Source organism: Saccostrea echinata, unplaced genomic scaffold (assembly GCF_033153115.1).
Source record: "Saccostrea echinata isolate AGI-Se365-2 ecotype Australia unplaced genomic scaffold, CSIRO_AGI_Sech_v1 ptg000001l, whole genome shotgun sequence".
NCBI lineage: Eukaryota > Metazoa > Mollusca > Bivalvia > Ostreida > Ostreidae > Saccostrea > Saccostrea echinata.
Window position 1 is genome coordinate 52,031,278 of NW_026889750.1, and position 16,200 is coordinate 52,047,477.

Sequence of the window (16,200 nt, forward strand, 5' to 3'; positions counted from 1 at the left end):
GTGTAATGGTTTGGGCCATGGGTATCGGCCTGGGTAGCTCAGTCAGCAGAAAACACCTGACTAGTGATGCAGGGTTAATAGATTCCTGTTCCAGCCATACATTTTCTCCTTTCCTGTTACATAATTTGGTGCCATTGACCACCCATAGACTTGAAGATGAAAGTCCTGCCAGAGGCAAATAAGAACTTGGGTTGTGTCTTCTAGGGCGAAGTCAATTTAAGGAGGGAGAAAAGTAAAGGTTTGGACTGTGGATATCGGCCTGGGTAGCTCGCGAGGGATCAGTTGATACAGCAGCTGACTAGTGATGCAGGGGTTGACCTGGGTTCGATTCCCGGTCCAGCCATACATTTTCTCCTTTCCTGTTACACACATTTAAAAGTTCATCTGTCTTAATATTTCATATGAAACATGACATCTACTATCTTTTTGACAAGTCATAGGTACATGTACTTGGTCTTGAGTTTATAAATATGTAATATGATACTTAGAAATATCTATAAACCAATTGCAAGACCCAAGTACCTGTCTGACGGACGAGAACTTTGCATCACAATACACAGTTATTCAAAGAAAATGAAAATATTGAGTATATATATGTGCATGTATAAAAAAAAAAAAACATGCACATACTCAATATTTAAATTAACTTTCAGTGCCAGTGTCGTGACATAACCCCTGCAAGCCTGTATTATTTTGCATATCGGACGTTCGTCTACTTGTAAAAACAGAGATTTAATTTTTTAACAATTGTTAAACCTTAATCTCATTTATGGATTGAAATATTCTATTTCTCTTTTTGTAACAGTGTTCAAGGCCAAACCGTTTTTGTAGTCGTTTCTGGGTCAGGAGGAGATGGAACAAAGGGGGTTAAATTCTTCCTGCATGCTGTCCTTTTTCATACTGCTTTAAACAATTCACTTACATGAATAAAAAATCTATAATTGTAGCAACATAAAACAGTTCGAAAAGTGATTCTTCAATAAATAAATAAATATGATAAACCAACCAATATTTTAAGCGCCTGTCGTCATACCCGGAAGTAAACATAAGAAGATAAAATCTGAACCAAAGCATAAAAATGAGCCTTGGAAGGTCCGTCAAGCTAACCTGAATATTAAACGTGTGAAGAACACGATTTCAACTTTCTGGGAACCATTCTTGTGTACCAGTGTATATGTTATTCATATTCAACATAGCTGTGACTAAAAAAAACTGTTGAAGGATTAATGTTTTGATTGTGTTCTGGTGAACACTGAAAGTGGCACAACTAAAAATAGACATTCAGATGTAGACAATTTTTGAAAATCATTATAATTAATTTTTTTTATTGTTGCAGATCTACACTTTTAATCTCAAATTTTACAGACTGAATTTATATATTCCACAGAAGAAATAAATATATATCAAGATGCTTTAGAATGGTAATTACCAAAGAAAACAGGCCAAAAAAAAAAGGCTGTGAGCCAATCCTCACCAGTAGTAACCCCATTCTGATGTGAATATACACTCTCATGTGGATATATACAAGTTCAGTTATGGACAGACGCATGGATAAACAGGAAGTTGACATTAGATTCATACAAAAAAGAAACCACGGTACGGTATGCCAAAACTAAGAGTGTGCTAAAAGGTCAAACATCTGCAGTGAGTAGTTGCTGAGATAACTGCAATGGAAATTTGGTATGGACAAATGCATGGATAAACAGGAAGTTCACATCAGATTAGTACAAAAATGAATCCCACCATATGGCTACTAAACAAAGAGTGAGCTAAAATTTCAAGCATCTGCGCTGAGTAGTTGCTGAGAAAACTGCGAACAAAATTTGTTATGGACAGACAAACAGATGGATGTATACACAGACAAACACACAAGGATAAAACAGTATACCTCCCTCTCCTTCAGAGCAGGGGTATAAAGATGAACTAAAACCAGAATCTAAAGGGACACAATTTTATTTAAGAATGCAAAATTTACATAAACAACAGTTTATCAATTCTAAAGTCAAAATCTGTAGTCAAAAAAATCAGTTATACCAAAATATGACATTAACTACCAATGTCAACTGATATACAAATTAAAATACATTCAAGACAGAGAAGACTGAATAATAAAACAACGAAGAAAATAGCACTAAGACTCAACAAACACAAAGTGAGTGAGCATAACACAATATATGACTGGTAATTAAGTATATATATTCCATAGTAAACAGGGAAAAAACATTAGATATAAAACTGTTAATGGACCTGCCACTTACAAGATAGAGAAAAAATTCAAAGCTGTATACAGGGGTCAAAATTTGGTTGTGTTTCATTAATTCAAATATACAGTACATGTACATGTATGTACATTTATATATTACTTAATTAAATTATACCACAGCACTTCAAAATTACAAGAAGCTGATTTACAATAGATAAAAAATTTTGAAAGTGGAAAGGTACAAAAAGGAAAAATTATTATTATTATAAATGTTACAATATTCATGTATATATATATGGTAAAGAAACCTTTCACAACATACCAAGAAAACTTCTAAAAATTGAACAAAATCCCAAAGTCAGCAACCTGTTCAACGTTCAGTAATTATACTGGACAAAGAGCAGTGCTTCCTGCTGGAGATTTCTCTTGTGCACATAAAATGCATACAACAAGTCCATGTCGAGAAGACATGCCATGAACCACAAACAATTTTGATGATGTCAACATCATACACAATCAAGGTCCTCAAGACTCATGACAAATGTCACAAAATTCTTTACTAAAAATAATCCACAATATTTATAACCTCAGACATCAAACAACTGACATTTGAATCATCTGGTTATGTGACACCCCCCCCCCCCCTTACTGAGAAGGTATGACAAACGTGTAATCTTATATTTCAGTACCTGTATCAAGTAGGGACTAAATGTGCTTCTTAAAACAATTAACACAAACTTTGTACATATTTTTGAACAATTAGCACAGAATATTTCATAAGATTTTCAAAATTACAATGCAGATTCGACACAGATACTTTAACCCATTCAAAGCTTGCTTAATGTCAAGGTTTGACTGTACGTCTATATAAAAAGTGTGAAAATCATTTTTAAAAATCTGCAGTTTATTATAGTACTCACTAGGCTGTTAAATCATGACTTACAAAAAGTTAAAATAATTAACCCCTGAATTAATTTCTCTGTCTGTCGTCACAGGCTGACTACAATGACCATGTTATCTAACTATGATTCCTGCTTTATAAGCCCCATCCTATACCCCCCCCCCCCCCCCCCCCCCCACCTGTAGGCTCTCTCCCTGAATCCTTCTACTGGTCAGGTATCAGGAACCAGCCTCTACACCTATAACTCCTCATTTTGAAGAATGTTTTACCAACAGTCCAGCTGTTTTTAAACATTTTCCAAACTTTTTCTTTCTCAAATCTAACCATGTTCAAATGTATACATTAAATTAGCCTACTAAATACTGCATAGTGGGTACATTTTAACCTTAGTTTGTGTGGGGTCATTTAAAGCAGGTCAAAAATGGTTATGATTTCTGGGTGCTATGGGTAACGAATGTAAAATGTTTGTTTCAGTGAATAGGATGCAATGCCATATGAGGCAAAATTTTTCCAAAATATTCATTACAAAAATATGAACAAATTAAATCAAATTTAAAGATAGTGTATAATTTGATATACTTTTTTTTAATTTCATATTTTTAAACTTCTAAAGAAAAAGACATGAACTTGGACAAGATCACAATCAATACAAAGACAAAATTTGAATGAAAAACACAGGAATAAATAGTTTATGGAATGTACAAGAACACGTACAAAGGTAGTCCAAGAAGTTAGTGAACAGTCACATTTTTTAAAAATCATTATTTACATGAAGTCAAATTTAGTACCAAAATAGATTTTGATAAAATTTCCAGCAGTGTGTTTTTGTTCAAGTTTAAATTTCAATAATTAGAATTTTTAAAAAAATGTCTCTCAATGATCCAGGATTGGCAAGGAAAGGGAACATCAATTCTTCCTTAATAGTTAATTGGATCCTCATAAGAAAGTCTTATTGTGTGAAAGAATTTCTTAAAATTTGTGAAAGTTAAGTAGAAATGTTTTCTAAAATAACAAAACAGTAATCATGGTAATACAGGATGTTGAAGCTTAAAGAGGCACTGAAAAATGAAAGTAAATAAGTTTTTAATAATAAAGCTTCATATTATGGTCCATGGCTTCAAGACAGGCACCATACTTTTATAAAAACATGCATCAGTTTGTTGATTTATTTTTTACTATTGTAAGCCAGGAATATCCTACAGTTGATGTGGTCCAAGATGGACTTCACTACTCTTACTAGATGAAAGAGAAAGGATCGTTATCAAGTCAAGTAACATATTTTATGATAATTTAAGTTCAGAAAATATTGCTGTCACATTGCAGAAATCATGAAACATAGACATGACCGTGCAACAATAACACTACAATAGATAACTTGCTGTAAGAATTATATTCAGTTGTTTTTAATTCTTTTTACACAGCAGCTTATCAAATAATTTTATTTGTTTCTCTCATTTTGTGAACAGACATCAGTAATTGTCCACTAGCTTTCTTGACAACCCTTAACATGTCCAACAAAGTTGATACCCAAGAACATACCCTAGACAGTGTACCAGATTGCATTCAGGCCCCATGATACTAAAACAAACATAACAGTAATAACAGAAGGTCATTAAGGAGAACATCTAATAGAAACATTTACATTAACCATGTTAACACAATTAAATAATCCAAGATACTCTAACAAATAAAGAGTAAAACACACATGACAATGTTTATGATATTCTATATGCAAAATGTGAACTTATTTTGTTAACAGTTTTATAAATTATTTCAAAATTGTCTAGTATGCCAATAGAATTATCACATTTCAATACAGTTTCATTAACAGGAATGTGGTGTTAATTGACATCCACTTATTTATGTGAAGGCCAGGTGGTAGCATTTAGTTCTCTTTATCCAGCTTCATTGTAAAATGTTATTTTGAAATCAATTAGCAAACTCTTTCGTAATTTACAATTTTGATCTTCCATCTTTTTAAGCATTGACATTTTTTATGTAACATGACTAAAACAGTAAAATCAACTTGTCAACTTATATGGCCTTGACACGGGGGAAAAATTGATCCCCGAGTCCTTTGACCTTGACCTTATCCAAATGACCTTGTTTTTGTATCAGACAAGTTACTCCCTTGTGTCAAATCCATGTACGTGAGCTTCAAATGAATATTCACTACATAAGGCAAGGACAAGAATTTAACAATTTGAACAGTGTGACTATGACTTTCTTTTCAAAATGAACTTGGTTTTATGGTTAAGACTTACCCTCTGGTCAGAAGCAACCTTTGTGGCAAGTATCAGCACTTAGGCCTAGAAAAAAAAAATATGTTTCTGCTTTCCTGACTGACCCTAATTTATAGTGCTGACCCTAATTTTTTGTGCTGACCCCAAATTTTTTTATGCTTTTTTTCAGTAAAGATCTGAATTTTCCAATTTTGTGCAATGTACATGATGTATAAAAATTACTATAATTTAAGTTACAAAAATGCTTTATCAGTTTTAGGCACCATTTCTTTTGTCAACAGTGTTATCTAGATGTTTTTTTTTTTTTTTAAATTTGCCTCCTACCTACCTATTTTTTCACCCAAAGAGCAGAAACATTTTTTTCTAGACCTTAGTCTTCCTACAGAATAGAGTCTGTACAGTACTGTAAAGTGGGATAGAAGGACAAATAGATTCCCATATATCCTCCAAACATTGTATGTAAAGGCTGAGGAGAAGTCTTATAGAAAAAGAAATTTCAACTACAATGATTTTTCCATTTTCAATTAATTGGTGTTAGCTTCTTGTATCAGTTCCATCTTGGAACAGAAAATGCCTCTAAATATCAACTTTACAACAAAAGTGACTAGAAAATGGACACAAAATTTTGCTGATTAATTAAATGCACTTAATAAAAATCATTTTCATGGAAAGTTTAGGAACGTTTCTAATCTTCACTATTTTAAGATTCATTATCCCTCCACTGAGAGAGCTAATTCTCACTGTGATAAATGAATATCATTCCCTTCAAAAATCGTCAAAAACGAAATTTCTTTAAAATCTGCACTGCAAAGTATGCTGAATTTGTGTGCAATTTTAATTTAAAATCACCCACGAAAGGCAATTGGGGCGATTATACTACAAAAAAAAACAAACAAACAAACAAAATAAAAAAAAAAAAACAACATAAAACCAATAAAGAGAACACAAGACAGCGTGATGCGGTGAAACATTGGACCCCGAGTCCACAGTAGAGAATACGAACACTATCCAAACCACATGTAGTCCAGCTTTTATGATCGTGACTGAATCGATATCTAATCCAGAGATTCTGGATCTGACTCCGGATCATAAGCGGGCAGATAAAACATGATCCTTGAGAGATAAACCTTCATTTTTGGAGGAACAGGAAGTCGTCGCGTCTGATCACACAACTTCCTCTTTCTGCTGAGTCTCTGCTGTATCACTTTCCGACACAAATTCATCAGCGAATGGGGAGAATTCATGTTCTTTTTATACCACATTAAGAAATTGGGGTCATCCCTCATCAGCTCCAGGGGGATTCCTGGACCTTTCCACTTGAGCCAGTCCACAAGATTTAACATATCACAGCCTGCTGAGTACAGAACTTTGATACAGGGTACCTGATACTTGAGGTCCTCTTTATACAGTCCAGTGCTGAGCGAGCTGACGCACACGTAAAGTGGTGTGCGACCATGATTGTCTAACGTGTTTACATCACTGTTCACATTCAGTAAAATACGGATCATATCTTTTAGTTTCCAGTGAGCAGCAACATGAATGGGGTACCTACCGGAGTTGTCACATCTACAAAACAAATAAAGCATGATTAAACAGTATAAATACAATCCCAGCATCAAAAGAGAGAATGTAATGGGTTTGCTACATGTGTTCAAGCAAAATTATAGTGTGATAGCGACTGATGGGAGTATATTTGCACTTGCGAGAACAGGCAAGTAAATAGATATGATATTATATTATATCAAAACAGGAACCACTGGTCCAGGAGCCATGAATTTCACATTTTTGAAGAGGCACCCTTGCTCATCATAACAATGCACCCTTGCTCATCATAACTAGTGATGGGAATCAGTCAGAATTCTCTTAATCGATGATCGGACTACTGTAACTAACTAATTATCAATTATAATCGGACATTTACAAAGTCTGTCAGTTTAGTTTATTAAATGGTAAGAATGGGTGAATAACTACTTTCTGTGGTGGTCCAGCTGTAGTTAGAATAATCTAAATGTGTCTCGAGAAAAGCCATAGTCCTTAGGACAATATCATTTTAACGATAGAATGTTCTATCTAGTCTAGCTGGTTCTTCGTTCATTTTGTTGAATCCAAAGTACGGCCATACCCGGAAATAAGCATTGTTACCCTGGTATGAATACAATGTCTGTTCGTCTGCGCCATTACGAAACACAAATAAGTTAACAGACAAGTCGCGGCAGGAATATTTGGCTTAAAAATTATTATGCTTGTAAAATAAAATAAATAAACCGATTAATCGGAATAAAAATTTTGTAATCAAGCGCTTGGATTATGCCAGCAATCGACTGATTTTCGATTATAATCGATGATTGGAACACCACTAATCATAACAATGCACTTAGTTTGTCTGCTAAATATACAAGGGGAGAAAAAAAAGATTTGTAAAGAATTTATGCATTTTTACTTTATGATCGATAGAACCCCACTCTAACTCCAAAACCTGTGACTCCGGGGCTATAAATTTCATGATATTGGTAGAGGGCTCAATGCTTATTACAATCATGCCAACATTTTGACTGTTTGATGTCTAGGAGTTAAATAGAAGATTTTTAAAGATTGCATTAATTTTCAAATTGATGGTTTATAGCCCCATCCCCCAGGCCCAAGGAGGGTTAATACTGTGAAATTCATAATTTTTGTTCCAGCATTATCTATCATTGTCTATCCCAGCATTTTCTATCACTGACTATCCCAGCACTGTCTTCTATCATTGGCCATCCCAACATTTTCTATCATTGGCTATCCCAGCATTGTCTATCATTGGCTATCCCAGCACTGTCTAGCATTGGCTATCCTAGCAATGTCTATCATTGGCTATCCCAGCATTATCTATCATTGGCTATCCTAGCATTGTCTATCATTGGCTATCCTAGCATTGTCTATCATTGACTATCTCAGCATTATCTATCATTGGCTATACCAGCACTGTCCATCATTGGCTATCCCAGCATTATCTATCACTGGCTATCCTAGCAGTTTCTATCACTGGCTATCCTAGCATTGTCTATCATTGGCTATCCCAGCACTGTCCATCATTGTCTATCCTAGCATTGTCTATCACTGGCTATCCTAGCAATTTCTATCACTGGCTATCCTAGCATTGTCTATCCCAACATTTTCTATCATTGGCTATCCCAACATTATCTATCATTGTTTATCCAAGCAATATCTATCCTTACCTATTTATAGAGGCTCCAGCAGATAACAAACATTCCACGGCAGCATAGCTGGAGTGTACGAAGGCATTCTGAACACAGATATACAGCGGAGTCTGGCCTTCTTTGTCTGCCTGATTGATGTCTGCTCCTGGAAAATTTACCAATATTATCTGCACTTACCTCCCCAAAATTATAAACTGCTCATATAACAGTTTAAAATGTAAATAATACACATGATATAAGAAAGAAGTATGAAGTTTTTCTTCGCAAGGTGAAAAGATTTGAGAAATTTTTTTCACATAAATTTTGTATAAATATCCTACAAGCATACTTTTAGTATTGAAGTATCGGTACATGTATTTGCTTTCCAAACCTGACCTACCTGCTTTTAGAAGCATTTCTATGAGGACAGGTCGGCCATGAAATGCTGCCTTATACAAGGGGGAACAACTGTTCCTGTCTGTCAGATTTATATCAGCTCCAGCCTTAATCAGAATCTTAAAAAAAAATATCAAACAGAATTCACAGTAAAGTGATTAAGAGGCATTAAATATCTCACAGCACATAACTGTTAAGTTTTAGTGATGGGTGCTTCACACTGATCATTTGTTATAAATGTAACCTTTCCAATTTTTCTTCTAAATGGTAGTTTTATTCTCGCTTTAAATTATTTACATGTTACAATATATAGCTTCCTCTGTTTCCTCTGTTTTCTCAGATACTTGTGCCATTTTTTATGAAACATCTGGATATAAACTCACAGCCACAGTGGATAGCTGACACAGTAATCTGACAGGGCTTAGAAACATTTGGATATAAACTCACAGCCAGTGGATAGCTGACACAGTAATCTGACAGGGCTTAGAAACATTGCCAGATGTTGTCAGATTGCTAACTGGAATTCAATTTTTAAGGTATTTTATCTTACACTGATTGACATTAGATTTTAGACTTGATGTCACTTTTTTTTGTATAACTTCAAGTTGTAAACGTAGTTGACTTCACTGATTTGTACACTTGCATGTATGTATGTACTTTAGTATATGTTTTAGTAATCTGAAAACACACTGTATTTTTTTTTTCCATTTTGTTTGTAACATGGTTGTATGCCAACATGTTTGGTGAATCAATAAATAAATTGAATTGAATTAATATTTTAAGTGTTATGGGTCCTGTCTGCAGTGTCCAGAAGTAAGGCCTGAGACTTTAAGAACCCGAAATCTTGAGCTTGTTAGGTGCTGTGCCTCTTTGTTGTAAATATTTCCATGAAATTTCAGGATGATAAGATTTAATAAGGAAAGAACAGGCCATCTTAGACAGTGTGATTCATCGTATCGATTATAACCAAAGGATGAACTGGTAAAGAAAAATCCCTTCATATTGTAAGGTGACATAAAAAGTAACCATATTTATCATGATTATTGAATAAATTGCCAATTTATTCTTATAGCAAGTGTGAGAGAAGTACATTAATAGTATAAAATTAATATGACAGCCATATTCAGATTTTATTTATATATAGATGAATAAAATAACAAAATATTTGACCTCTGTAATCTCCACATGATTTAGAGACACGGCTGCCAGCAGAGGGGTCGTGCTGTCTTTGACGCTGGGGATCAGGGGGTTACTCCATGGGTAGTTTATATCCGTTCCATGACTTATACACAGTTTGACCCCTTCCCTGTCATTGGCCATAACCGCGAGGTGAAGGTCACGCTCCTTCTGCGGCATTTCAAGTGACTTGAGTGTTGGTATGTCATCGTCAAAATACCTGGTTGACTTAGAGGATTTGGAGTTGCCCATTTTTCCAACACATGAAAATGGGTTCAACTTCCTGTATCCTACAAAACAAAAATTCTGCTTACTTTTTATTCTTGAATCTCATAAGGAAGTTTTTAAACCTAATACTTATATGCTTTATCTTAATCTACATACTTTATCCTCTCTTCTGCCCTTACTGCTAAGCTTGGCTTGATTTCTTTAACTGTTACCAGTGTTCTCAGATTGTATTTTTTATTCTTAGTGATTTGTGCTTCTCTTTGCTGTGTTAAAAATAGGCACTTCAGTGTTTATGTTTATTTGTCAATTTTTTGATATTATAAAGTAAACATTTCTGGAGCTGATTTAGAGCTGTTACTCAGACAAATAATCTGAAGAGCTGTGTCGTGGAGATGACCAATGCAATGATATTGGCAAAGAATCTCTGCGTTAAACAATGATGCATTTCATCCTCAATGTTTTTTTTCTCTGTTCCAGACTAGTAGAATCATAAATATATCATGTATGATATGTATATACACTGAAATATTACATGTGCTTGTTTTATGAATAAACAATAAAATGTTCTCAAGTAACATGAGTAAACGTGTTGTATAGTGAGACTTCCCCCACAGTTAGACTTCCCTCAAAAGACTGGCTATATAGTGAATCTTCCCCCAGAAGACTGGCTATATAGTGAGACTTCCCCCCCAAAAAACTGGCTATATAGTGAGTCTTCCCCCAGAAGACTGGCTATATAGTGAGTCTTCCCCCAGAAGACTGGCTATATAGTGAGTCTTCTCCCAGAAGACTGGTTATATAGTGAGTCTTCCCCCAGAAGTCTGGCTATATAGTGAATCTTCCCCCAGAAAACTGGCTATATAGTGAATCTTCCCAATTAAAACTGGCTATATAGTGAGTCTTCCCCCAGAAAACTGGCTATATAGTGAATCTTCCCAATTAAAACTGGCTATATAGTGAGTCTTCCCTCAGAAGACTGGCTATTTAGTGAGTCTTCCCCCAAAAACTGGCTATATAGTGAGTCTTCCCTCAGAAGACTGGCTATATAGTGAGTCTTCCCTCAGCATTTTCCTTCAGGAAGTCTCACTATATATAGCCAGTCTTCTAAGGAAGATTAACTATATAGCCATTCTTCTCCCCTTCATAGCAAGGGCTCCCTCTTCCACTTTAGTTTTCAGAAGACATTTTTTTGGTCTCTTGTGTATCAATAAAGTTTGTTCTGTACTGTTGTTCGTTTGGTTTTAAGAAACATTCTTCTCTGGAAATAGCCAAATAGAGGGGGGAAAAACACAAACACTGGGTTCAAAATTCACTATATACAACTCAAAAAACGCGAGTTAGAATTCCCAAATTGCGAGTTAAAAATTAGGTAACTCGCAAAAACTTGCGAGTTGATTTTTTTTGCATTGAAACTGTAGCAAAATTATATAATATGACAGAACACAATGCTTTTGATTTAAATCAGTAATTTAAATAAAAGTCACACTGTAGTTGTATTTTGTGTATTGTACAGTAGTTACTTTTTCCTTAAGTTACATGTATTTAATTTATATAAATTTAACTTTATATGAAAATTGCGAGTAGTCTTATAAAATTGCGAGTTCACTTTCTTGGTACTCGCAATTATTTGTGAGTTGTAATTTTAGGGAGTTTCTAACCCTGTAAGCATTGAACATAACTCTACATACAATTTACAAACAAACATTATATTCCAGTTGAAAATTACATGCAAATACAATATTGTTTGTTTTCCCTCTGAATTCAACTTCCTACAGCTAGTACAGAGTTCAGATACATGAGTATAAAGTGTGTCAACTACAGTCTAGACGAACTCCAAAAACGGCCTGAATGCTGAAAAAGAAGTCTTTGGCTCCATCATGCATTGCCGCCAATGTAAACAAACAATGGATTGTCGTTTGCTTTCTCCAAATACAAAGTCACATAATGACTGTATTTAGTACATTGTGACTTTATTTAAATTTTTGTTTAATGTATTAATGTGTGATTTAAAAAAATCAGCAAATAACGATGGTGAGAACTTATGCTTTCGATTCTGATGTTGTACACAATAAAAATACCAAAATGATAATTTATGTTTAAAATTCAGTCACGTTTTTAACAGTTACAATATATATTGTTCTATTTTGTTTATTTCCTTTTTATTATGCAATATGCATATTTACTTCTTAAAAGTATCATTGTAAGAGCTGAATTTAATTTTTGAGAATTCATGAGGACATTACTATGATGCTTCAAGCCAGCATATTTCATGAAGCGTCATACATCATGAATTCTCAAAAATTAAATTCTATCTTATATTTACATTATTTTTCTGATGACTTGCCACAAATTTTTGTCACTCAACAAGCATTGTTGAAAAAAAAAGTTTGCACTATTTTTTTACTTCAATTACATCACAATGGAAATATTCTTACTCATCCCATGGTAGTTCAAGAGAACGTGAACTTTTTCTAATTTGCAAAGAATCTTTAAAGGAAAAATATTTGGAAATGTAATTGATCTGATTTGAAACGTAAACTTTCAAAGTAAATGTCTTCTTTTTTGCAAATAGAATCTAAAATCTCACAAATACAGTCTCTTTCGAAGTCTTTAATGTAGCATTTTGGAGTACTCGCATAATGGCCATACTTCCCAAAACTTGGTATGGGGCAGATTTTGTAGACCCATGATTTTTGCCGAAAAATCAAAATTTTTTTTAGTGTGTGCACATGGGCGTATCATTGTTTTGAGAATTCATGAGGACATGAACTAGGATACTTCATGGCCGGCATATTTCATGAAGCATGTTAATGCTTCATGATAAATATGCAGACATGAAGCGTTGCAGTTCATGTACATCATGAATTCTCAAAATTTAAATTCACATCTCATATTTACATTATTTTTCTGATGACTTGCCACATATTTTTGTCATTCAACAAGCATTGTTGAAAAAAAAAGTTTGCACTATTTTTTTTACTTCAATTACATCACAATGGAAATATTCTTACTCATCCCATGGTAGTTCAAGAGAATGTGAACTTTTTCTGATTTGCAAAGAATCTTTAAAGGAAAAATATTTGGAAATGTAATTGATCTGACTTGAAATGTAAACTTTCAAAGTAAATGTCTTCTTTTTTGCAAATAGAATCTAAAATCTCACAAATACAGTCTCTTTCGAAGTCTTTAATGTAGCATTTTGGAGTACTCGCATAATGGCCATACTTTCCAAAACTTTGTATGGGGCAGATTTTGTAGACCCATGATTTTTGCCGAAAAATCAAAATTTTTTTAGTGTGTGCACATGCGCGGACTCTATTTTCGGAGTCTTTTTAGTCTCATTTTCTTTCTTCCGTTTACCCCATTTTTGGATATTGTCTATACTGTATATAGTTCATAAATCAAATCATGTCCTTGCTTAATATAAGACAACATAAAGTCTTAGTATTATGATTGACATTAACTTTGCACATTGCTGACATATTAAATGCATATAATCATCATATAATATGTGAATTTAAGAAATACTCTGTTCTAAAGACATATTATTAAATTTATAAATAAAAAATATCGAAGGATACAGTAACCTGATAGATGTATGTCAACCATATTTACATTTGAAGAAAATGTTATGGACCATCATACGATTATCTACGGATATGTTTACTTAATCTGTTAATACACTTTACCTCTGCGTGGGTTTTTCACATGTTCGTCTGGAGATCGTTGATTTGCCAGTGTTAAGATTTGTAGACGTTTTCAAATACGAAAAATAAACAAAACGGGAGAAGATAATTAATATGCTAAATTCTGTTCGCACTGTCTGTAGCACCCCGGATGTAAATATTAAAACCCAAGGGTGAAACGTATTCCGGAATATTAAAATATTAGCTCACCTGGCTAATTCTAACGTTGTCAAGTGTATTTTGCTCTGAATTTGAAAACATTTTTTTTTCAAAACCATCTTGTAGGTGTCACATGCATTTGGGCAATAAAAGGATTAATTTATTTAGCAATCTTAATTAATTCACGTTTTGGGGAGAGGAGGATACTGACTAAGTGGTCAGTGATCTAATCAGTTAAGATTAGACGACACGTTCCTCAATAATATATATTTTTTAGAAGAACTTGTCATTGAAGTATTGCTACTTTAATAAGTTTCCTCACCAAAATTAAGGTACCTTACCAGGCGTTTGTGCAAGATACCAGAGGGTGTTATTTGCTATATAATCTTATTAGAAATCACTACCACTGCCAATATCACAATTTTTTGTGTCTTTGTCTACCTAGACATTTTGAAAACAGTTTAGAAATCACAAGATAATGATAATTATGATTTATTTGCTATATAATACTGGGAGATACAAAACAGATGTTTCTAGCATCTATAGCTTGTCGTCAGACCTTATAAACATTAATAAAGAGGAGTCTTAATCATTAATACTAATGATAAATCATTGAACACATGTTGAAAGAGTTTATAATATGACCAAATTATTTAACACAAAACATAGGTTACGTATTGGTCGTACGCCCCATCCTTAAATCTTAAAAAAAGAAAAGTAAATGAACGAACAAACAAACAAATAAACAAAAAACAAAAAAAAAAGAATATTAGTAAATAAATAAATAAACATATGAATAAATAAATTTATAAATAAGATATATTAAAGCTTGAAATATTTGATAACAATAAATATTTTGACAATAACACTAATAAATACCCATCTCACCTTGCATTGTTGATAAGAATTTAAAATATATACTATATATAAAGTGATGCTTTATGCGTTTGTAAATTTCAGTCTTGATGTATGTGAAAAAGGTGAAGATTACTGATGACGAATTTTGATCAATCTTATATATCTTGTAAACAATTCACAACATACATGTATGAACGAGGCAAAAAGCCAAAAAAAAAAAAAAAAAAAAAAAAAAAAAAAAAAAAAAAACAACAACAACAAACAAACAAACAAACAAAAAACAAACAAACTGGACAATGTCGTGTCCGGAGTTAAATGTCGCACTGTTATAACCCAACGATAGGTTGTATTTGCAAAAAAGGTCATGATCACAACGACAATAGAATCGGCGAATTGCTGGCCTTAAACGAGATTGTAGAAATTCTTGCAATATTAACTTATTTGTCAGTAGCCTGTCTTAAAATTTGATCGTACTTAGAACATGCTTTTGTGCACTGAATCAACCGCACCACAGGCAAGTGAAGGTTGAATAATTAATACTACATAGATAAGGAAATCTGAAGTTGGAAAACAGAGGCACTTACGGCACGTGACGAGTTATACTAATGCTAAGCATGGCCGTATAGGGACCGGGGGGAGGCACGGTGGGCCGTGCCCCCCCCCCCCCCAATAATTTTGCCGATATATAGAATACTATAGAAAACATATAGCTACTATATGCCTGTGCCCCTACAAATAACGTCTGATGACCCCCCTTTTCTTTTGCTTGTCAACGAATTTTGGTAGTTGATAGTGCCCCCCCCCCCCCACTGAAAATGTATGTTTGTGCCCCTCAAAGTGAAATTCCTTCCTACGGACCTGCTATTAAAGATTCATATTGAATAAAAATAAAGAAAATGAATAACTGTGAGATTTGCAAATTCCTTCTTTTTTTTAAATTTCAAAATCATATATATTTGACGCTGTCTAAATACTTATCAATTTTGATAAAAATCGTTCAAATAAATATATTCTTCAAAGAATTCGTCTCTTTGTAAATTTGTTACAGTGTATATCATTAATGCTGCTAAATTTTGAAAATTGTTTTAAAAATAATTTCTTTGAAAGATTTCGTTAGACCAGGGACCTATATACTAGTATATAGGTCCCTGGTTAGACTGGGCAAAACCAGTCG

General features: G+C 33.7%; 1 protein-coding gene across 1 annotated transcript; it reads right to left on the reverse strand.

The window, feature by feature from the left end:
* Positions 1–3,673: 3,673 nt before the first annotated feature.
* LOC133194451 (serine/threonine-protein phosphatase 6 regulatory ankyrin repeat subunit B-like) lies at positions 3,674–14,159 on the reverse strand. The gene is made up of 5 exons (XM_061330410.1): positions 14,013–14,159; positions 10,090–10,385; positions 8,924–9,038; positions 8,563–8,689; positions 3,674–6,913 (listed from the first exon to the last, which is right to left on the reverse strand). Exons 2-5 carry the CDS (start codon positions 10,345–10,347, stop codon positions 6,403–6,405), a joined length of 1,011 nt encoding a protein of 336 aa, XP_061186394.1. The 5' UTR covers positions 10,348–10,385; positions 14,013–14,159; the 3' UTR covers positions 3,674–6,402.
* Between the last annotated feature and the right edge of the window lie 2,041 nt (positions 14,160–16,200).